The 22,046-nt window shown below is 55.5% G+C and overlaps 1 protein-coding gene across 2 annotated transcripts in view; it reads right to left on the bottom strand.

The window, feature by feature from the left end:
* Positions 1 to 17,629: 17,629 nt before the first annotated feature.
* The window catches only part of XPO6 (exportin 6), a 102,551-nt gene continuing 98,134 nt past the window's right edge, over positions 17,630 to 22,046 (bottom strand). The window contains exons 22-24 of one of the 2 annotated variants that reach the window (XM_032430643.1): positions 21,252 to 21,350; positions 20,844 to 21,074; positions 17,630 to 18,326 (exon numbers count right to left, since the gene is read on the bottom strand). In XM_032430643.1, the coding sequence (XP_032286534.1) occupies positions 18,225 to 18,326; positions 20,844 to 21,074; positions 21,252 to 21,350 (432 nt within the window). In that variant the 3' untranslated portion in view covers positions 17,630 to 18,224. The remainder of the gene's footprint in view (positions 18,327 to 20,843; positions 21,075 to 21,251; positions 21,351 to 22,046) is intronic. The other variant, XM_032430644.1, reaches the window with a different exon arrangement.

The raw sequence follows: 22,046 nt of genomic DNA, 5'->3' as shown, positions 1-22,046 counted from the left end.
ATGCTCTTCCTAACACCTGAGTTCCTCTCAAAAAGCAATTAGTCTCATGCATTGTTTGAAAGTCACCTTCTTCTTGAAAGAGCAGATTAGGTGCATTGTTTTTGGGGGGGAAAACAGCTGACGGTCACGTGTCACCCCAAAAGAGTTCAGCTAATGTGGGCACTTGTCTTTTTCATGAAAGAAAAACGCAAGATTCACATTCAGTCTCAGCAGCTGTGGAAAGTCATCCTCAGGGTCGCTCCCCAACTCGTAACAAAGGATCACTGAGAAGTCTTCTGTGTAAAGGTCTTGTTTTTAGCAGTAATAATATAAGTGATAAATATAACGATAGAAAATATGGATTCTGTGCCAGGAGCTATGTAAGCAGGCTCCCATCTATTAACTCATTATACCCACAAGCCACACGATGAGGCAGGCATGGGTCTAGTCCTCTTTGACAGCCAGGGAAACTGAGGCACAGAACTGGGCAGAACTCGGAGAGGTCAACCAGAAAGCGTTCTTAGGACATGATTATTGTGGCTGTGATAGATGATACTGTCAAAAGGGATACTGTTGGGAGGGCAAGGGGGAGTCCCCGGGTGTGAACATGGGGACCCTTGAACTTGGGGATCAGAGCTTTCCCCGCCACGCAGGAGACACTGTGGGCTTCTAGCCAACTGAAGCCCAGGCCTGTGCAAGGGATGCCCAAGTCCCCCGCTCTCATGGAAGGTGAGGGGCACAGAACTCGCTGGAAAAGAGGGAGCCTTCCTGTGCTGCTGAACGCTGCCTTATTTTCCCCGGGTTTATAATCAAGACACATCTTCTGGAGTCTTTTTTTCTTTACCACACAATCTGTTAACCAGTGCAGATGCGCACACACACACACACCTGCCTAACCCTCCTTTCATTGGTTTAGTCTCCCAAGTAAAAGAAAAAGAAAGAACATCCACTAAAGGCCACACAGAGCCAGACCTTTGCACACATGACCTTGATGGTGCCCTTATATACCCATTTTATAGATAAGAAAACCGAGACTGGAAGAGAAGTGACCTGCCCGAGGTCAATGGCACAGAGCTAAGCTTCAACCCCAGGCATGTGACCCCAACTCCAGTGGCCCAGGATGCCTTAACCTGGAAAGGGCCTCCCCAGGAACCCTCTGAGTGGTCAACTCCATTCTGTGTGTTGGAAGTTTTGGACCAGAAAAGCAATCTTTGTATTAGAAGAGGGTTTCACTGACATCGTGAAGTCAGTGAAGCATGGAGGAAAGAATGGAGCCCCCTCTTGGGTTAAGGATATTATTGAGAGAAAATCTACCCCTGGCCAGCACCCTCCAGGGTGCACTGTGAACCAAGGATGGGCACGCAAGTGGGTGGATTTGGGCTATAAGTCAAAGGGATTGTAGTAAGTCTTCACACTCAGGAATGTGGGTACTACTGGTCTAAAGGGGTCATAATCAATGGGGGGAGGAAGCAGACCAGGTGGTTGTGACCTAGTGTGGCCCCTCCCGTGTATACCTGTAGTCTGGCTGCAGGGCAGAGGGACCTGGGCCCTGGGAGAAGGTGGAGCCTGCCTTCTTGGTGGTTTGGGAGAAATACAGTGGAGTTTGGAAGCTAATGTGGCCTTTCTGCCTAGGCTGTTGTTCTGGCTCTCATACTTATTTCTGTACCATATTTCTGTGTCATACCTTTTGCCATGTAACTTTGGAGTACTCTTCCACTATGGGCCCACTTCCCTGGCTCTTGACTTTGGATTTGGCCACGTGACTTGCTTTGCCAATAGGATAAGGTAGAAATATTGATGGGCCAGTTCCCAGGCTAGCCCTCAAGGTACCTTTCGTGTTCCCACTTGCCCTCTGTCAATACCAGGATAAGAACACACCTGAGTGGGGCGCCTGGGTGGCTCAGTCGTTAAGCGTCTGCCTTCGGCTCAGGTCGTGATCCCAGGGTCCTGGGATCGAGCCCCACATCGGGCTCCCTGCTCCGCGGGGAAGCCTGCTTCTCCCCTCCTTCTCCCACTGCTTGTGTTCCCTCTCTCGCTATGTCTCTCTCTGTCAAATAAATAAATAAAATCTTTAAAAAAATAAAAAAAAATAAAAAAAAAAAAGAACACACCTGAGCTAGGCTAGCTAGCCCCAGGAGGAGGACCTTGACTGACAGCCCCCCCAACTGACTTCCAGATGGGTGACTGAGCCCAGCCAAGACCAGCAGAGCTCCCTCACTGAGTGCAGCCTAGTTCAGTCAACCAACCAACGCACAGGTCCTCATGAATAAACAAGTGTTGCTTTAAGGCACTGACTTGGGGGGGGGGTCATTTTTTACATAACATTTTGGGAGGAAAAGCTAACCGATACAGTGGACATTTGTGTTCTCATTACTTCACATTTCCAGCCCCCAGTCCTCTCCCTAATGACCTGTGTGAGGCATGTCCTCAAAGATGGATTTACTGGTGGCCCCAGGCATTCCAGTGCAGCAAGTCTGGTTCACCAGGAAGATGGGAAGAGGTCAACTGGAGACATCTCCCCATTAGAACTCACAGCTTCTCCAGAAACAACGTATATAGAATTGACAGAACTGAAAAAGAATGTGGAGAGCAGAAATGGCCAACATATGTCCCAGAGAGGTTCATAAAACATGCCTTCATAAAACCATTCCTTTTCGATGGACAAGAGGGAAGAAAGAAAGGGAACTCACAAGGACATCGGTTGCTCTAACTGCTGAGCCTTGGTGTCTTCTCACGACGTGGCATGATGGACAGAAGTGTAGTAGCCCCTGGAGCCAGACCATGTGAGTTTGAATCCCAGCTGGCCATTTAGTCTTTCAGGGTCTTGGTTTCTTTGTCTGTAAAGTGAGAATAATAGTAGCCTCTGCCTCAGATTTCTTGTGAAAATTACCTGAATAATACAGAAAATGCTTTAAGCCATACTGACTGTCCATGAGAGTCTGTTGAGAGGTTCACAATAAGAGTATTTGTGGATTCCTGGAAAAATGCAAGGGTCTAATAAACATGGGTTCCTCCCTCTTGGAGTACTAGTCAGCCATTGCTGTGTAAAAAAATACCCAAAACACAGTAGCTTAAAATAGCAAGAAGCTTTTATTAGCTTGCAGTATCTCTGAGTCAGGAATTTGGGACTGGGTTAGTGGGGTGGTTCTGGCTCAGGTTCTCTCACGGGGCCACTGTCAAGATGTCGGCCAGGGCTACAGTCTCTGAAGGCTTGACTTGCAAGATGGCTGCCCCAAAAGTTCATGCTGGCTGTTGGCAGAAAGCAGCAGACCCCCCGACCCACCCACCGCCATGCTCATCTGTCTATAGTGTGGCTTGAGTGCCCTCACAAGATGGCAGCTGGCTTCCTCAGAGCCAGTGATCTTAGAGAAAATGAGGCAAAAGCTGCAATGTCTTTTATGATCTAGCTTTGGATGTCACATTTCCATAATATTCAAGGCATTACACAGGTCAATACCAACCAACGTGAGAGAGGACTACTCAGAGATGTGACTAGAAGGTGGGGATCATTAGGGCCCAGTTTGGAGGCTGCGGGCTACCTGATCAACATCCAACACCAGTCCACAGAAGATGTCTTTTATCTTCTTGGAATTGTTTTACCATTCGAGGGCCATTTTCCTTTCTTTCTCCATTCCTTCCTTTCTTCTTTCCTCCCTCTCTCCCTTTCTTTCTTCCTTTTTTTCCCCCTAAGATTTTATTTATTTGAGAGAGGGAGAGAGCACAAGCCTGAAGGGAGGGACAGAGGGAGAAGGAGAAGTAGACTCCCTGCTGAGCAAGGAGCCTGATGTGGGGCTTGATCCCAGGAGCCCGGGATCACGACCTGAGCTGAAGGCAGACGCTTAACCGACTGAGCCACCCGTGTGCCCCTATTTCTAGTTTTTTGATAGAAACAACATTCTAATGCACACCCCTTAACATAATTCTTTGTCTATACATGCCCTAATGTCTTAAATGAAAAAAATCTGTAAGTACATCCCTTGGATGCTCTTGTCCCACATATGCAGGAAAGTGTGTCTATTAGAGCTGGCTTAAACCATTCAAGGGACATTCATTGGCTTATACAATTGAAAAGTCCAGGGGGAGGTCTTGCTGTAGGTATGGCTTGATCAAGCTGCTCAAAGATGTCAAGGACTTGGGTCCTCTTCTTCAGGCTTCTGGTTTATCTTCTTTGGCATTCACTTCATCCTTCTGCCCTTGGCTCCACATGGAAGTCCCCAGAATGGCTCCCTTGATTCCTGACCTCACATTTTCACAGCACACCAGCTCTTTCTCAGGCAGTGGGGAGGTGCTCTCTCTGGGAAGCCCCAGTACATGGTTCCTGACGCTTCACCATGGACTGGGAGAATGGGATGTTCCGATTGGCTTAAGCCAGTCAGGACGCACCCCTAGAGCTGTGTGTGGCTCAGCCCCCACCCAAACCTCATGGCTGAGACTAAGAGGTGGCTACTGCTGTCATCTAGTCCCATTTAACAAACTTGCAAAACTCAGTGGCGTAAAGCAGCAACTGTTTCTCATGATGCTATGGATTGGAATCTGGGCAACTCTGCTCCTCTCTCCTGCCGTCATGCATGGGTTGCAGTTTTCTGATGGCTCGACCGGGGCTAGGGGGTCAATGATGACCTCACTGGCACATCTGGCAGCTGTCAATGTGCTGGTTGGGGTATCTCAGCTCTCCTACCCGGAGCCCTTCCGCTGGGGTGAAAGCTGCAAGACTTCTGGAGCTCCACCCCAGGCATGCACATGAGTCCCTTCCATGCATTCTATTGGTCAAGCCACCTCAGCCCGGACCTCAGGGGAGGGCAAATAGACCCAGTCTCTTGATGGGAGGGGCATGTTACAAAGGGCTGGTAGGTTTGCAGACACTCAGCCACAGGTGATTAGGGCAGAGGCGGGAGTGGGCGGCTCCCTCTGCCCGCAGATGCCCTGAAGACAGCGTTGGTGTCAATCACAGGAATGTTCCCGGGACCGACTCCCGGGGATGATCTCTGGGATCAGGGGGGATTACATGTCTCCCTCGCTAAATTGAGTCATGAAACTTTTATTAAGGGATATAGTTTGTCAACGCCAAGGAAACAAGGCAATTCTGGGCAGACTCATTAAGAACAAATCCTTCTCCAGCAGAGCAGGTGCCGAGTCTGATGGGATTGTGAAATGAGACGGTGCAGTCAGGAGGGGTTTGCAGAAGGGCTGTCTAGCCTGCTAAGCGCATGCAGAGTGCTTTCCTGGGCCCCAAAGACGCAGGCGCGGAGGGACACCCATTTTCCCAAGGTTTCTTTAACGGAGGGTTGGCTCCTTGGCAAACATGAGCGACAGCTGCTTCCATCAGACATGGGTGTGTGTGCCCGGCCACCTCTCCATCAACCGAGGAGAGTCACATGTGACCTTGTCACTCCAGGAACCTGAACCTCAGTCTCTGGCCCCCTCTGACTGGAGGGACAGGACCCACTGTCCCAGCTGGAGAGAGACCCTCTGAGCCCTTTGTCTCCACCCAGTGACCGCGGCCCAGGGAGCCCTCGCTCAGAAAACTGCAAGGTCACGGACACACAGACTGACCATCTCAGAGCTGTGTGCCGTTGGTCAAGCCCCCCTGAACCATCATAAGATGGGTGTGACAATATCCATTCGACACATGGAAAACTGGCATGACTTTTTTTTTAGTTTAAGCCAAGATTGTTTTTTCTTGAGCCAAGTTTTGAAATCAAGAGATTTCATACAAACAACTGGATTCTCCACCTTCTCAGGAACCATCTAAAACTCTGCCGGCACGGGGCCTGCATTCCCAGCTGGCAGAATTAGCTGGAGTTGAGGTGGTCTCCCCACTTTGCCACACTCCCCGCCACTCCCAATTGTCTTACATCAGACCTACTTGGCTCATTTACACCCCCGACCTAATCCCGGCAGCCACTGACCGGACTTGCCCACCCCTGGGTTAGAGGTTCAGCTCCACTGTCCTCAGAGCTGTACCTGGATGGTCTGCCCTCATAAGTCCACAGCTCAACGTCCAATCTGTGTAGGGAGTGCTCCTGGCTACCCTCCGCCTCCTCCATCGCGTCAGCCATCATGGCCCAGACCAGCACGGAGGACCTGGGGACAACCTCCCCATCAGTTTGCTGGGCTCCAGAATCCAAATCTATTTTAATCGCCGGGGAGGTCAGTGCGCATGCGGCTTCCTCACGGTCCCTGGGCTAACTATTTGACTGGAGCCTCCAGCCACCTCCCCGTAAGTGTCTTCAATCCGTCAGCAAACACTCGTCGAGCTCGTGTACAGTGGCGCCCACGCCAAATCCAGCCCACCACCTGTTTGTGCTCGACCCGCCCGCTAAGAAGGTGCTTTTCACATTTTTAAATAGTTGGGGGCAACAATCAAAATAATATCTTGTGACACTGGAAAATTCTATGAAATTCAAATTTTGGCATCCATCAGGTTTTATTAGAACACGGCCCTGTGGCCTCCCTATCGTCTATGGCTGCCTCGTGCTCCGTTGGCAGAGCTCGGTTGTGGCGACAGAGACAAGCGGCCCGCACAAGTTTGCTGTCTGGCCCTTTCCAGAGAAAGCCTGATGCTCCCTGTCCTGCTGCATTTCAGGCCCTGTTCTGGGTACCGGCGATACATAGGGGTCTGGTTTCCCAGGGCTGCCGCAACCCATCACCACAAACTGGGCCGCTCCACACAACAAAAATGGACCCTCTCGGTTCTGGAAGCCAGAAGTCTGAGATCAAGGGGTTGGCAGGGCCACACTCCCTCCGGAGGCTCCAGGGGAGGATCCTTCCCTGCCCCTTCCAGGAAGAATGCTGGCACACGGGAGGAGCAGCTAGGGGTCCCCGTGCGGCTGGAGGGGGGTGAGCAAGACGGGAAGAGAAGGATTATAGTCTTGAGTACCGTCAGTTAAGGGGCTGCTGTGTCCAGGTCCTTGGCCACATAGCCAGCAGGACAGACCCCTACTGCGGTTCGGTTCTTTTTATGTACCCATGTCTCGTGGGGACAATCTCAGTTAATCCCTAACTTGGAAACTGTAATGATTGACCTCCTTCCCTCTTTTATTTTGATAAGTGACCTGCAGTGACTTGTGGGAGATCACTGAGCCCGTGGGTGGCAGGGCAGTGACCCCGGAGTTACTTCCAGGCCTGGAGCCCCCCGCTCCTCACAGCCCTTCCATGGAGAATCGGGTTTAACAGACCTCACCCAGATTACAGAACTAACAGCAGGAGGCTTGGGAGGAGCTCAGGAGGGGGCCGCCCATTGTGTCCAGCTTTGACTTTCAAGGTCCATTATCACAGAAAACACGATGGGCACTCTGCTGGACAAGCCCATCCTGTGTGATCCGCGCCGGGCCAGCACCAGCAGACAGTCTCTGAGCCGCCTCCCTGTCCTCCAGTCCCTGTCTGGGGCCGGAGGGTCTAGGCCGCTTTTAGGCTGCCCGAGTTTGGGGTAGGGGCACGGAGGCTTCAGCAAGGGCTGCCGAGGAAGGGCTGAGGCTCCTGCCAAGCAAGGCAGCGGCAGCAAGACGTCAGCTCCCGCCTGGGCAGGGTTGGGGGACCAGGGATCACAGCGTTGTACTCCTGTGGACCTTCCAATATTGTTTAAAATTCATGTCAAAATAATACCATCAAATAATACCTCATAATACCACCCCCCTTGCCCCGCCTTCTCAATTCTAGCCACACTGGTCTTCCTTCTGTTCTCTACCACACCCCGCCGATTCCTGCCTCAGGACCTTTGCACGGCTGTTCCTCCTGCCCGAAGAGCTCTCCTTTTGTCCGCTCCTGAGAGAGCCTCCCCCCACCACCCGACCATCCAGCCAAAGGTGCCCTCTCCTGCGACTGTATGTGTCCCATCACCAATACAATCTCCTTCGATTGGCACCTCCCGAAATGGTCACCTGTGGTTCCTCAGTTGTTCGTTTACTGGCTGTTCTGTCCCCTCCCCTGGAATGCCAGCTACTGGAGGGCAGGACCAGGCCTGTCGTGCTCGCTGTTGAGTCCCGCATGCCTAAGGCAGAGCCTGGGGCATGGTGGATTCTCACTGGTTGTTAAAGGAAGAAATGAAGAAGGGAGGGAGGGACAGGCCACCAGGCCACTGTCACTCACCTATTTCCTTACTCCACCCCCAGCAAACGGCGCCCAGGCCTCACCCACAAACCCGATGCAGGATAGCAGCCGCTCATCGGTGGGGGGCGAGGGGGAGGCAAGCAGGAGAAGAACGGTGAAGAGCCACTTCCAGACGCCGCAAGCCCTTCTCAGCCCAGACTCTGTGAGGCGGCCAGAGAGGGCTGCCGGCCCCGCTGCTCCCCGAGATGCTTTGCCTCAGGATGTGGCAGGACACGGTGACCAGGAACACAGGCTCCCATGGCAGGCTCCTCTGTGTTGGGATCCCCGATCCATCACTTGTGTCCTTGGGCCGGTCACTTAACCCCCGCTGACTCAGTTTCCTCAGCTTGCCGGCTGGGTGGTGGCTGAGGCGGGGGCTCTGCGGGCCCACACCGCTGCCCTGCCAGCAGGAAGCCTGGGCAGGAGCTTCCTCAGAGCCTGGGGAGGTGAGTAATGCATTTTTATTTTCAGTCCCTCACCCCCGGAGTGGGGTGGAAGATGGGGGTGGGTATCAGTTACCCGGGGCCATGATAATCCTGTATGACAAAGAGCCACAGAACGTCAGTGCCCACAACAACGCATGTTTGTTTAGTTCAGGAATAGCAGCTCACTGGGGCCGGATGATCTAGAATGAGCCGCCTGGAGAGCTTTGCCGACCTCCCCTGGGCCCACTCGTGTGTGCACATCCTCCTGCTCTCAGCTCCACCTGCTCACCTGTCTGGGGTGGATCCAGGCTGGGTTCAACAGGGCAGCTCGCTGAGCTCGGCCGGCCCGCTCGGGGGTCTGCAGCGGGCTGATGTTGGCAAGCTAGGCTGGCCTCGGCTCTTCCCCACGGGTCCTCCACCCCCCTCCTGGGACCAGTGGGGCAGTCCTGGCCGACTCTTCCTGACAATGGCAGACAAGGACACAAGCATGGGGTCTCCGAAGGTCCGGGCTCAGAACTGACCACTGTCACTTTCACTTACCCTGTAAGCCCAAGTAAGTCACAGGGCCAAACCCAGAGTCAAGGGGTGGGAAATAAATTCCTCCTCTTTAGTGGAAGAGATGCAAGCCACAAGGCAAAGGGCAAGCGTGGAGGGGGTAAAGAGCCAGCGCGACGGTGATCTACTGCACAGTGCTTGGCTACTGGAATTTGGGGGTACACTTGGGAACCTGGACATCAGTGGCATTTCTGGCCCAGTGACTTTTGAAGGTGGGAGGCCCATTGCAGGTGTCCAGGCCCCTAGTTGATCTTGATCTGAAGGCACTGCGCCTGGTGGGACCAAGGGGAAATCACCTTTTTTCGCTGGGGCCCTCAAAAGGATAGGCAAGGGCCCCCTTTGTCCCAGCAGAAGTGAGAGGAGGAGATGGCATGAAAGGACCACTCTGGTGACCACAGAACTGAGGGGTGGTGCGGACTCCTGACCTGGACACAGTGCTGAGGACTGAGCCATGGCGGGGGCCAGCTCAGTGCCCGACGGATCCTCTGCTCCGGACTGACGTGGGCCCCCATCTGTAGGGACCTCGGTGCCTCCAAGCCCGAAGGAGCCGGTAAGCGGGCGAGGGTGGAGGAGGGTGCCGTCGAGCCAGATGCGCCCCCGCAGGTGTGCACACAGCAGCCCTGGGGCCCCGCTCTGGGCTCTGGCTCCTTCAACATCCCTGGGAGGAACGCGTACTGAGTCTGCTTTGTAGACAAGGGCCCAGCACCAGAGAGCCTAAGTGATTTGGCCAAGGTCACACAGCTGGGCCGACGGACGTGCGCTTGGATGCCCAAGAGATCAGCCTACATACAAGGGAAATAGTATCACTTCGAAATAGTAAATCTATCTAATTCTGTGACTTTAGTATTGTTTTTGTTTCTCTCCCTACCCCCCTTCCCCAGTTTTACTAACTGACTGGTCTAATTGACTTAGAACTGTTTCTATTTACTTAGGGGTGGGCGTCGGCACTACGGTGTTTCCAACATTTAGGGTCTGACCCTGCTGTGAGGAAGCAGGAGCATGGGAACTTGAACCGAGATCTGCCCGAGTCTGACTCTTGCCTCCTCAGTGAGGTCAGGCAGACCCTGACTCCCACCACCAAGCCCTCAGACACCCACCTCTCCGGCTGCCTCCAGAGGGGTCGGGACTGGGAGACAGGAAACAGAGGGTGCCCCCCCCGCCTCCACCTGGAAGGCCCAGGCCTGCAGCCTTGCACCGCGGGGGCCCCCCCCTCACCGATGGGGAGGGTCTGTGGGGCGGGTCTGGCTGTAGGAGGCCTAGGGATCCAGAAATACTTGTGTGGCCACCTAGTGGGTACTGGTCACCTTGCAGTTGCCCATCGCTTTGTGTCTGGGGAAAGTTCTCCTGTCAGGAGTCCCGCCCACCCCCCCCAGGTGTAGACGGCGATTCTCGCGTCCCAGCCCCCCTTTCACCAGATGTGCCTAGTAGGAATCCAACATGGGAGCCAGTCAAGCCGCTTCCCGGAGTAGAAGGCCAAGCGTGCGCGGTGAAGGACATCAAGACTTCAGAGGCGGGCGGTAGGACCGACTGGCGGCTGGAGTGTAGCCCCTGGTGGTAGAGCTCCAAGCCTGATTAAGGATTCCCTGAGCAGCCTGATGTCCTCATCAAGTCCCACGGGTGAGCACGGACATATGGCAACAAAGCACCTTCCCCCTGGTTCTTCCGAGTGTGAGCGGCTGGCCACAAAGCTCCTGTCCCCTCAAGTGTGTGAGTCCAGGACAGACCCCAAAACTCAGCCCCTGGGAGGCTGAAGGAAACTGGGGGATGGGAGGGAGAGAGAGCAGACAGACCAAAGGAGGGGGAAGGGGACAGACCACATGGAGAGAGAACCAGCGGCCACCACCCCCATGACCTTCACCTGTCATCACATCCAAGCTGCCGGAGCGAGGACTGGCCAGTGAGCCTCGGACCCCTCGGGAGCCACAGTGATTGAGCTTCTCATGGGTGTCCCCTGAGGACTTCCTGTGGGTGGCAGCCAGCATGTTGCCGCGGGACCGACCAGCAGAACGGATGTCCATCTGGCTCTTCTCACTGCCAACTCCCTTTTCAACGGCCATGGATTCTCCAGAGTTATCTAGAAGGGCAGTGGGGGTTGGCTCCAGGGGGTGGGGTGGTTGACAGCAGGAGGGAAAGTCCTAAACCCCCAGGGCCCCCAGGAGGACCAGAGGGGGGCCGCTGAGTCACCTGAGCCAGGGCGGGGGGATGGGGCCGGTTCCCATGATGGGAGAGGAAAGCTGAGGCTCCTCTCATGAGCAGGGGGACCCCAGTGTTGCCCAGAGCAACAGGCCCCCCGGGGGAGGGGAGCGGCTGCAGCCCCCACCCCAGGACTGGTGGGGCTGGGAAGGCAGGGGGTCTGCTCCACACCCACTACAAACAGCCCTGAGGCCTCAAGGCCACTCCCTCTGATCTTCTACTCCGCTGACAGGGAAGGACGGTGGGGGCCGCAGGGGCCAGTGACAGCTTTCATTAATATTCACCTACTGCGTCCCGCAGGAGACTGGTGCAAGTCAGATGTTACAGATGGGAGCACGGCCTATAGACTCACGGAGCCTCGGATCCGGGATTGAGTCCATTTTGGATATTCAGGCCAGCCCCATCTAAGAGTGGCCTTTTGGTTTGTGGGTCTAAAATCCAAAACAAGGGCTAGAGATCCCTCCCGCAACCCCAGACACATAAGCAGCACCCCCTTGAAGCCACCTTGGAAAGAGGAAGGATGAAGGGAAAGGGAGATCTTTTGAGACAAGACAGTTTTGATGGGGAGTTTGACAAATCCACCATGGACAGCTGTGCAAGTTGTTCACTGTCCAAGAAGGCCTGGCTGAGGGGGTAGGTCCCGGCTGAAATCGTGCCCACCCTCCACCCTCCTTGGTACAGAGCTGCACCTGCTCAGAGGAAGAGGTGCCTTTCGGAATTCGCATAAAGCCCATCTAGAGTTTGAACTTTAACTGAACATTTTATCCAGAAGAACCTGTTTTAAATGTGGAGAGAATGGGTTCTGTTAAATTAGCACATTTTTTTAAAAATACATTTTTCCTGCCACCCGTTTTTCAGAGCAAAATGAGATCAGTTATAGAAGGAGGTACATTTTGTGCACATCTGACTCCGATCAGAGTACAGAGTACATTTTGTCCACCCCCCAGCACGCATGTGTGTGCATGCACACACACATCCTCACGTAAAGCCACGTGGCACACAATAGGATCCCCCCTCCCTTTCTGGAGGACAGGACTCCTGTGCTTCGTGCCTAGTCCTTGACCCAGTACCTGTCACAGTGAAGACCCTCAGCAAATGTCCAGCGATGAGCGAAAGGACTGGACCATAAATGATACGTATCCTTGAGCTAAGGGTGAGTCCGACGTGCATCGTCACGGTGAGGGAAACCTACACAGCTGGCCCTGGATTCCACAAGCCCCATCCACGTAGAAACCCCAAGGACCTTTGCCCTCAGTGGGGCCGGAGTGCCCAGGGCCTCCCCGATGTGCAGCCCCGTCTGGGTCACCTGCAAACTGAATTCTGCAAACAGCTCTCAAAGCCCCTGGGACGTGGGGGCAGGGGGAGCAGGACCCCTGGCTACGGAGTCCCACCTTACCGTGCGCCAGGAAGCAGGCCCCCTCCTCACGCCCACTGGCTTGACTGCCCACCACACCTCGAGAAGAGATAGGGCCCAGAAAGGGAAGGGGACGGGATGGGCAGGCACAGTGAATCCAGGACCCACCACGGGGACCCAGACTCCAAGCTCTCAGCTCCCTGTTCTTCCCACAGCTCAGGCACCACCTGCAGAGTGCCTCAACTCAGGTCTGTCACAAGGCAGAAAACAGTAAAGTAGCCATAGAGCCTCTGGCAGGAAACAGAGCAGGATTTGGAATTCTCCAGACTCGAGCCCTATAGACCTGAAAGTGGACCCCAGCTTCGCCAGTGATATGCTGTGTGGCCTTGGGCAAGTCACCACCCTCTCTGAACCTCAATTTTCTCATCTGTAAGCTTTTGCTCTGAAGGCAGGGAATCCTAAGGGGGTAGGTGGGCACCTGCCAAAGGCAAAGCCGGCTGCATCCGGGAGGCAGTGACAGCCTGTCTCCTCCTGTCTCTTCCAGCATGGAGGAGGTGGGGACCATTTTTGGAAATGCCACAACACAGATCATTAACATAATAAAACCCCCAGAGCTTCCTCTGGGCTCCCGGCACCTCCCCAGGCAGGCTCAGCAGCGAAGATTGAGAAGGTCTGCCCATCTTTCTCTGGAGTCTCAATCACTCCTACTTGAGTGTCCTTCCGAGGCTGGAAGCAAGGTCGCCGCCACTCCTGGGGAGCTCAGGAGTCATCGGCTCCCACATGGGAACACAGGTGGGGAAGAGGCAGGACGCGGACCTACTGGAGCCTCTGGGCCTCAGGCTCCACCTCTGCAAAATGGGGATTATGTCTTCCTCAGTGGCTCCAAGAATGACCGTGGTTCTCTCTCTTGACTTCAGGGAGAAGACGCACCTTTGGATGAGCCTCTGGCCTCAGGCCCCAGCTAGCTGCAGACACCAATGTGAGTCTGAGAAACTAGGTCCCAGATTAACTGCCCACAGTGTTCCAGAGGCCACTTCCACCTAACTGGCCCGCCGTGGCTTAGGCTGAAATAGCCAGAGAGAGCTGGGGTCTCTAGGGACCACACAGCTCACCTAAAGGGGTGTGTGCGTGTGCGTGTGCGCGGCGAGTGTTGTTTATCTCCAAGGAACATGTATTATTTCTATAATGAAGCTTATTTTTATTTTTTTAAAGATTTATTTATTTGAGAGAGAAAGCACGTGCATGCACGTGAGCGGGGGAGGGGCAGAGGGAGAGGAGAAAGAGAATCCCAAGCAGACTCCGTGCTGCGCACGGACCTGAGGCGGGACTCGATCCCACAGCCCATGAGATCATGACCTGAGCTGAAACCAAGAGTTGGATGCTTAATGGACTGAGCCACCCCGGCTTATTTTTAAAATCTACCCGTTGCCAAAATGCCCACCTGTGTCTGGCCTATGTTTCACTTCAATAATTTTTCAGCCCACCCCCAGCCCACCCCGGGGAAGGCACCCAACGTGGACTCAGCAAGAGCTCCCAGTGCCCTTCAGGGTCACCGGGGCTCAGAGCCAGCTTCAGGCCTGAGCCAGCTTCAGGCCTAACCCAGCAGGCCGCATGACCGTGCTATCCACCATGCCATCCCACCAACTCCAAGGCTGGAGCCAATTAATTAACATGGATTTCTACAGATGTTTCCAATGATGCAAGCAGGGAGGAGCAGAAAGGGGAGCCCTTGAGCTAAAGAAATCCTTCACTGAAGAGCTGTTCACTCGAGGGCTTTTCCCTGAGGAGCCCTGAAAAGTAAGGCTTGGCGTTGGGAGCAGACACCAAGAACGTAGCTTCGTTATGTTAAAAATTAGAGTGACTCCAGGCTTCCTCGTGTGAGGAGAAACCCATTTGGATGAATCTGGAAAACCCTCAGGCACTCGACATTTTGGGGCACCTGCTGTGGGCCGAGCCCCACCCCTGCCCTCATGTGGGCGGGGCCACCACAGGTGCCGTGGGGCAGTCAAGGCGATTCAGGGGCGCTCCTGAGGAGGCGGTCAGGGAAGACCTCTGCTTTGCCCCAGAGCGGGTCCCGGAGACGCCCCAGCGCTGTCAGGCCACATCCTCCCACGTGCTCGCCGCACAGAACAGGACGCTGCCCGTCATCAGCTGTGTGTCTCCGGGCTGGTGACCACGGTGGGCCCCTCCGATGAACCAGCGGGCTGCACCTGAAGCTGAAAGGAAGAGCGTGCCTCACCCATCTCCCCATCAAAGCTTCATGACAATTTGGCAATTTGCAAAGTCTCCAGGCAGCTCCAGCCCGCCGGCCCACCTTCAGACCCCATCGCCCCTGTGTCCACACCCGTTTGCCCACCGGGGAGCTCCTCCACACCCTCCAGGAACCGGCTCGGTGGTCGTCACCCTCGGTGAGGCCCCCCTGATCCTCGGCTCTCCATCCGTTTCCTGGGCCCCCAACCCCCATCACTGCACTTAGCACACCTCTCGGCAACAACCTGTCCGTCTCCTCACGGGCCTGCAAGTCCTGGCAGGCACCAGCTGCCTTATTAGCCTCTAAGTCCTTCACTTGCAACGCAGCACCGGGCTTAGACAGGGATTCCGGAAATAACGTTTGTTAAATTCACTGCCGTCAATCAGGGTTCCTGTCAAGGCCCCGGGAGTCAACTAGAACCATCAGCACCTCTCTTCTCCCTGGTCCCAGCCAGCCTCCCTGCGGAGACGTCACTCAGGGATAACAGTGGCGCTCAGAAGTGGGCAGGAGAGTCCCCAACATCCACAAAAAGCAGGGGCTGATTTGGTCAAATGATCTCAGCCTTACAAGCTCAGACATTTTGCAACTCTGAAGTCTGTAACTTAAGCTTCTTCAGAAGAGAAATCAGGCCTAGCAGGATCCATCAGAAGCCTCGAGAACATGTGTGCCGTCACCTCCACATGGAGGACGAGGACCCGTGGAGACCATCACACAAGCACGGAGATTCGTGTGCACCGATGCTCGCTGCAGCAGCAAACGTTTGTAATCAGAAAAACTGTAAACAAAGCATGTCCCTGGAATGCCCTCCGCCATTAAAAATCACGTTCTAGAACAGTAACACGAGGAAACGGTCACAGCACAATAATGAATAAAAGAGCCTGCAAAACAACACGAGCTCAATTTTACAATGAAAAAAAGGAAAAGGAAGAGCAAAACCATGTATGTTTGTACGTATTTGGGAAAGAAAATTCACCAAAATATTAACAGTGGTTTTCTCTGAGCAGTAGGATTAGATGACCTTTTTAGCTTTCTGCATTTTTCACTACAATGTTTTAGTCAGGAAGAAATAAAAAAGGCTATGGAAAAGAAAGTCGACCCTCTGTGGCGTGAGGCCGATGGCAGACAAGTGGAGGAAAAGGTTGGAAGTTGGAAGTGTTTCATCAGACACCATCCCAGAGCCAGTGGCTATGCCTCGGGTGGATGTCACTGATGGGGACAGACCATCGTGACAGCCTCCCTGCACTCAAAAGGCGGCAGGGCAAGCGGCCCACTTGGTGAAATCCTCGGCGTTGTCAGTCCACAGCCAAGACTGACTAAAGGCTCGCTGGGGCCTCCCCCCGGCCCCTCCCTCAGAATGCAGTCTCTGGGTTTGTCAAGGGCCTGAGAAGACACCCAATTCCAGCCACACTCCTTAAGGCCTGCTCTGTGCCGGGCCCTGCAGGGGGGTGGGGCGGTGCACACTGCAGACAAGAGGGATGAGTCAGGGGAGCAACAGGGGAGCAGACGCTTTCTGCAGGTCACCCAGCCTCTGCTTGCACACCTCCAAGGACGGGGAGCTCACTACAACCCACACAGCTGGAGCCATGCCCAGCAGTCTAGAAACAAAACTGCTGGGCCCACCTTATTCCCCGCAGCCTTTCCCCTACCACCCCAAATCCTGCCTCCTCGAGTTCTGTCCCAGCTCTCAGGCGACAGATCCCATCCCTTTGCCCCTTCCATCTGCCGGCATTCAAAAAGCCCTTTCACCGGCTCAGGCGTAGACCACACTCGAGCCTTCCCACACAGGCAGGTGACATGGTATTTATAGCCCAAGAATAATTGGATGTTAATTCCTTTCTGCAAAAGAGCGACTGGAGTTTCAATTTCCTCTTCTCCGAACTCTCAAGTGGGGCTAGCTGCAGCTGGGAGGCTGTGATTGACACACGCACGCACACACGGCCCAGGTACCCCTGCCCCCCCAGCCCCCCACAGTGATGCTAATAAAGGCCTCAGAAGCAGAAGCCATCAGCCCCCCAACTCCTTCCTCTCCAGTTCTACCACCGAGCCAGTGGCCACCCTCACTGCAGGTGAGCAAGCCTCTTCCGGCCAGGGCTGGGATTCCACATGACAATCTAGCCTCATCCAGGGGTGCCTGGCTGGCTCAGTCAGTGGAGCGTGCGACTTTTGATCTCAGCGTTGTAGGTTTGAGCCCCACGTTGGGCGTAGAGATCACTTAAAAATAAAATCTTAAAACAAAACAGAAGAATCTAGCCTAGTCCTGTCAGTCTGGTCACCGGGACCCTTAAGGCAGGAGGAGCTGCCGATGCGTCATCCCAGCAACCTCAGGACAAGCACCACTGCCACACACGAATGGCTGACCAGGCCCAGCTCTCAGACACACCACTGAGCCCCGACTGCCCTCTCCTGCACAACCTCTCCTCTCACACCCGCCACCCACTCAGCCCTCTACCCGGCTGCTGACCTCCAGCGAGACTTCGGTCCACCGACGGGCAATGCCTGGCTGGGTCTCGGGAAGGATCCATTCTCTAGGAGGAGGGGCGGCAGACCGCACCTGGGCTCCACACCCACCCGCAACGCCCGGTGAGCCTGGGGCCCCGTGTCTTCCCGCAGCCTAACGGAGCGGCTGTCTAGGAGACCCCGCCCAAGCTGGCCCTCCTCTGCGGTGCTGTCCCGGGGCCCCGCCGCAGGCCCCGACCTCGCTGCCCTGCTCCCCACCAGGACGGCCCTCCACCTGCACATGGCTGGGGCGGGGGGGCTGAGTGGAAAGACGCTCCCTGACTAGGGTTTATATAACAACAACATAAGCATTTTATTTTTTCATTAAGCGTCTTAGTTTCTTAGTATCACAATGGAATGATGAGAAAACAAGAACAAAAAAACCCACAAGTCTGCAAATCTCTGACGAAGAGCAGAGACTTCAAGGCAATCAGAGGGGAGGGCAGGAGAGGCTTGACAGAAGTGCCAAAACAGTTCCAGCACCAAGTCTCTCCGGGGCCGGCTGGGCCGGGGGCGGAATGGTGAGAAGGTGGCACTGTCATGAGCGGTCCTTGGCGTTTCTGCCTCGTGGCTGACGTCCGCGGGCACGGCGCGGACCAGCCCGCAGGATTCCCTGGGGCCTCCCTGGAACCTGGTCGCACGACCCTCCGCCTGCTCCCGATGCCCTGGGCACTCCAACCAGCGCTAAGATGCACCCTGCAGCCCGCTCGGCTGGGTGGGCAGCAGAAGAGGAGCGTGGAGAGGGGCGGGGGGCAGGCACCGCTGTCCAGGGTGCGAGAATCCAGGGAGCGGCCGAGGCCTGTCCGGGCGCCGTCCGTGGCAGAGGGCGGAGGGGAGGCGGGTGACAGCCGAGCTCGCGTCCCCTGGCTGTAAGCAGGCCGTGCTAGAGCTTCACGGTGCCGGGGGGCAGGCTGTCATTGCAGAGTCTGTAGTAACGCAGGTCGTTGACCAGCCTGTGCACGTTCTGGGTGAACGAGGGCAGGTCCTGGAAGGCAGGGGCACAGCTGCAGCCCAGCCCCACCCAACGCCCCAAATCACCCCCCAACCCCACCCGAGCTACTTCGATCCTGGGGTGGGCCTCAGAAGTCTGCAAAAGCTTTATGATAGTCAGAATACCTACCCCCATCATGCACCACGTGCCAGCCAAGGCCCTGTGGGAGCCCACCACAGGCCAGCCCCTGCCCCAAGCAATCCAGATGCTAAGTCACTCCACCTTCACCACGAGCCCGCGGGGCAGGTTTCATTAGTGCCCCCGTGTGAAGGGTGAAGAAAGTGAAGCACAGAGAGATTCCGAAACTTGCCCCAGGTCCCACGGAAAGAAGGGAAGGGGATCCAGGCTGGACTCGCTCGTGAACACAGGTATGTCTGCCAACGCACACCTCTCCTTCACCCCAGCCGGCCGAGCCGCAGCCATAGACTCCTCCCCCACCCCGGGCTCCGGGCAGGCCCTCCCGATCAGGAGGGACACCCCCACAGGAGCCCACAGGCCGCAGACACCAATGGAGAGGACCCCTTGCAGCTGGAACCCCCAACTCTACCATAACCCAGCGAGACCACCCGAGGTCCGCCTCCTCGTGCTTAGACTGGGATCACTGGGTGCCACACTGCAGGTCCAAATGTAGAGTAACATCAACGGTGCCTGCCACGGAGCCAGTGGGACCCCACGTGGCTGGCGGTGCCACGGCAGTACCTTCTGGAAGCCCGCTGGCAGGGCTCTGCGGTGCGCCTCGGCCCACCCGCCCTTCACCTGGCTAACCTTCTCTCCTCTTCAAACTCACCTCAAAGCCTGCCTCTGCCAAAGAGGCCCCAGCTGGCGAGGCGGGCACCTCTGCTCCACACTCTCCAAGTGCCCTTGGCTCACCCCGCGTGTGGGCCGTGCACGCTGGCTCGGCCCCGGCATCCAGCCAGGAATCCTGCTTCCTGGCTCTAGCATTCCCAAGTTCCCTAACTGCCAACTCCCAGCTGAGCTTGCTGGGCCTCGGCTCATCTGTGAAATGGGATTAGTAACAGGACCTACACTTCGGAAGGTTGTTGGAAGGCTTCCAAGAGCCGGGGCATGTGAAGTGCTTGGCCCAGTGTCATCCACAGAGGGCGATGCTGCCTGTCTTCCCAGCAAGGCTCCTTTGAAGGCGGGGAGAGGGACTGGAGCCCCAACACCCCACACAGGGCCCAAGAGCCAGCCAGTGTCAGGTACACGGTAAACAGATGAATGAAGGCGCAGGTTTGTTTACTTATTTCATCCTCCAGAAAACAAACCAAAGGGGTGTCTTTTAAATCAGTGGCTCCCAAATGCCAAATTCAAATGTCCTGGGGGAGGGGGGGGGACACAAGAGTACGTTTCTGTATATTTAATAAGCCCCCCAGGTGCACAGATGCAGAACTAGATTTGGTAGGCCACTGCTTTCTCAATCAAGACATTGGCTGATAAGGACATCATTAGAAACTGAGGGTTAAATATTAGGACTTGGCCTCAAGGAACAGGAAGGAACACTACCCAAGTGGCTGAAGTGAGCTTCCAGAAGCTCAGGAGAAGACAAGACAGATCCCGGGGAAAGATACATTCCAAGACAAAGGAAAACAGGGAAAGGAGGAGTCCAAGACAAAGGAAAACAGGAACTGAGTGAGTCTAAGAGAAAACTACCGTGATGCATATCACAGATGAGATAAACAAGGAATGAGCAGAGTTTGCTCCAGCAAGAGCCCTGTGTAGGTCTGCACATGGAAGTGGGACTGCGGGCCGGCTGCTCCAGCGCGGGAGGCAAGGCAGGGACACCACGAGGATGAGGGAGAAAGGTTTCATTCTGCCGCGTGTCAGGCGGTGAAGGATGAAACGGACTCGTTCCACGGGAAGAGTTCCAAGAAGGGCCTAGCAGGCAAGTGCAGAGACCTAACGGCTGAGAGAGGAAAGGGGGCAGGTGAGTGTCCAGACAGGACACCCCGGGATAGGAGAAGCTGGGGGCCATGGGACCCAGACGCACCGGCCACAATGGCTGTGTGTGCATCCAGCGCCTTCACCACCCCAGCCCCCACCCCATTCCCGCCACGTTCCCTGGGCAGACAGCAGGTCAGCCCACGCTGAACCAGGAGGCCCGGGCAGAGCCCAGGGGCCCATCCCTAACCCTGGGGGGACTCAGAGACGTGGCTCTTGAGCGCCAGTCTTCCCAGACTATCTGCAAGTTTGGGCTATAGTGGCTCAGGACCCGGGAGGAAACGATGACTGCGCCCAGGGGGATGGGTGTGCTCGATGGGGTGCAGAGGCAATCAGACGGACTGCTGGGGCCGGGGCTGGGGCCCGACGGCTAAGACGAAGAACACGCTGGCTGTAGGAGCCCCCACCGTGGGGAGGCGGGACCCCCCGCGTCCAGCCACAGCACCAAGTTGTTCAGGAGCCACTAGCGGGCACAGACCACACACGGAAGTGGCCTGCCCCTTCCTCCCTGAGCAGGTGCCAGGGTGAGAGCCCACGCCTGCCCTCCCCGTAGCCTGGCCTCTCTCTCCTCACCCGATCCATCTTGAAATTCCGCCCCAGCACATTTTTCTGGTTGGCATCCACGCCATCACAGCTGGTCAGAAACTCTGGGAGGAAGGCTGCAAAGAAGCCATCAAAGTCCACAGAAGCCATGTTGTAAATGGCAATGCCGATCTCCTCCTGCAGAAGGTCGTGGGACTTGTGAACCAGGACCTGCAGCAGCACGTTCACAAACTGAAACAGCATGGTGGTCCGGAAGATCTTCTGCAGACAGAGAGGCCAGGGTGAGCGATGGCATGAGGGCTCACTCCGCCCCCGGGGCCCGTCCGCATCCCAGCCCACTTCCTGCCACGCGCCCCAGCTGCTGCCCCAGAAGGGTGGCACTCCGCCCACCCCACTGACGCCTCGGAGGAGGGACCCTTTCTGAGAGGGGGCGCTGACCTTGTGGTAGAGCTTCTGCTTGGTGTTGAGAGTTTCCAAGTAGAAGAGATTTTGTTTAAATAGGTGGATGTCAGGCTGGAGAAAGGACTGTCCAAAAGCCTAGGGAATAAGACCACTATGTTATGAGCAGCATTTAAAGCACCTCAGACCTGGCCCTCCTAGGGCCCCCACCCCACACCAAAAGAACCAGCACTCTGCAAGTGGTTCCTCATGTCCATGGCAGGATGAGGGTATCCACGGCCTTGAGTCTTCTGGTCAGATCTTAGAATGTTCCTGAGTAGTCGTAGCTCTGAAGTCCTCCCCACTGGGCCTCACTTCACATGTGGGTCTCACCTTGACCTTTTGTAATAAACCTCTGGATCCCTTCATGGATTCCGCCTTTGAAGCGAGAAGCTAGTCAAGTGACTCTAGTCAAAACCTCAGCAAACCCAGCAGACTGAAGCCTGCCTCCTGCCTCCCCTCGAACCAACCCCTCACCCTCTGCCAGCCACATACCCTCTCCCTGGCATCCCAACTCTTACAAACCACAAATCCTGGGAGGCTCCTTCAAACTGGCTGCCTCTGCCTTGGGGCTAAGCAACAGCAAATTTTTAAACTCCTTTGCAGTTTCTGGGCTGTCAAAGTTACAAGTGCTAAAGCAAAAAGTAACACCCCTCCCCTGCCAAAAAACCCCAAGCCAGTGATGTCCAAGCCCCCACTCCCAACAAGCTGCTGCCTGCTCTGTCCTTCTGTCCCCGGGCCCCTGAGCTATGAGGGGTCTCATAATGCCTGATGCAGCAATGGGATCTCCATGAT

Source organism: Phoca vitulina, unplaced genomic scaffold (genome assembly GCF_004348235.1).
Source record: "Phoca vitulina isolate PV1807 unplaced genomic scaffold, GSC_HSeal_1.0 scaffold45, whole genome shotgun sequence".
NCBI lineage: Eukaryota > Metazoa > Chordata > Mammalia > Carnivora > Phocidae > Phoca > Phoca vitulina.
This window is presented reverse-complemented; position numbering and strand designations above follow the sequence as displayed.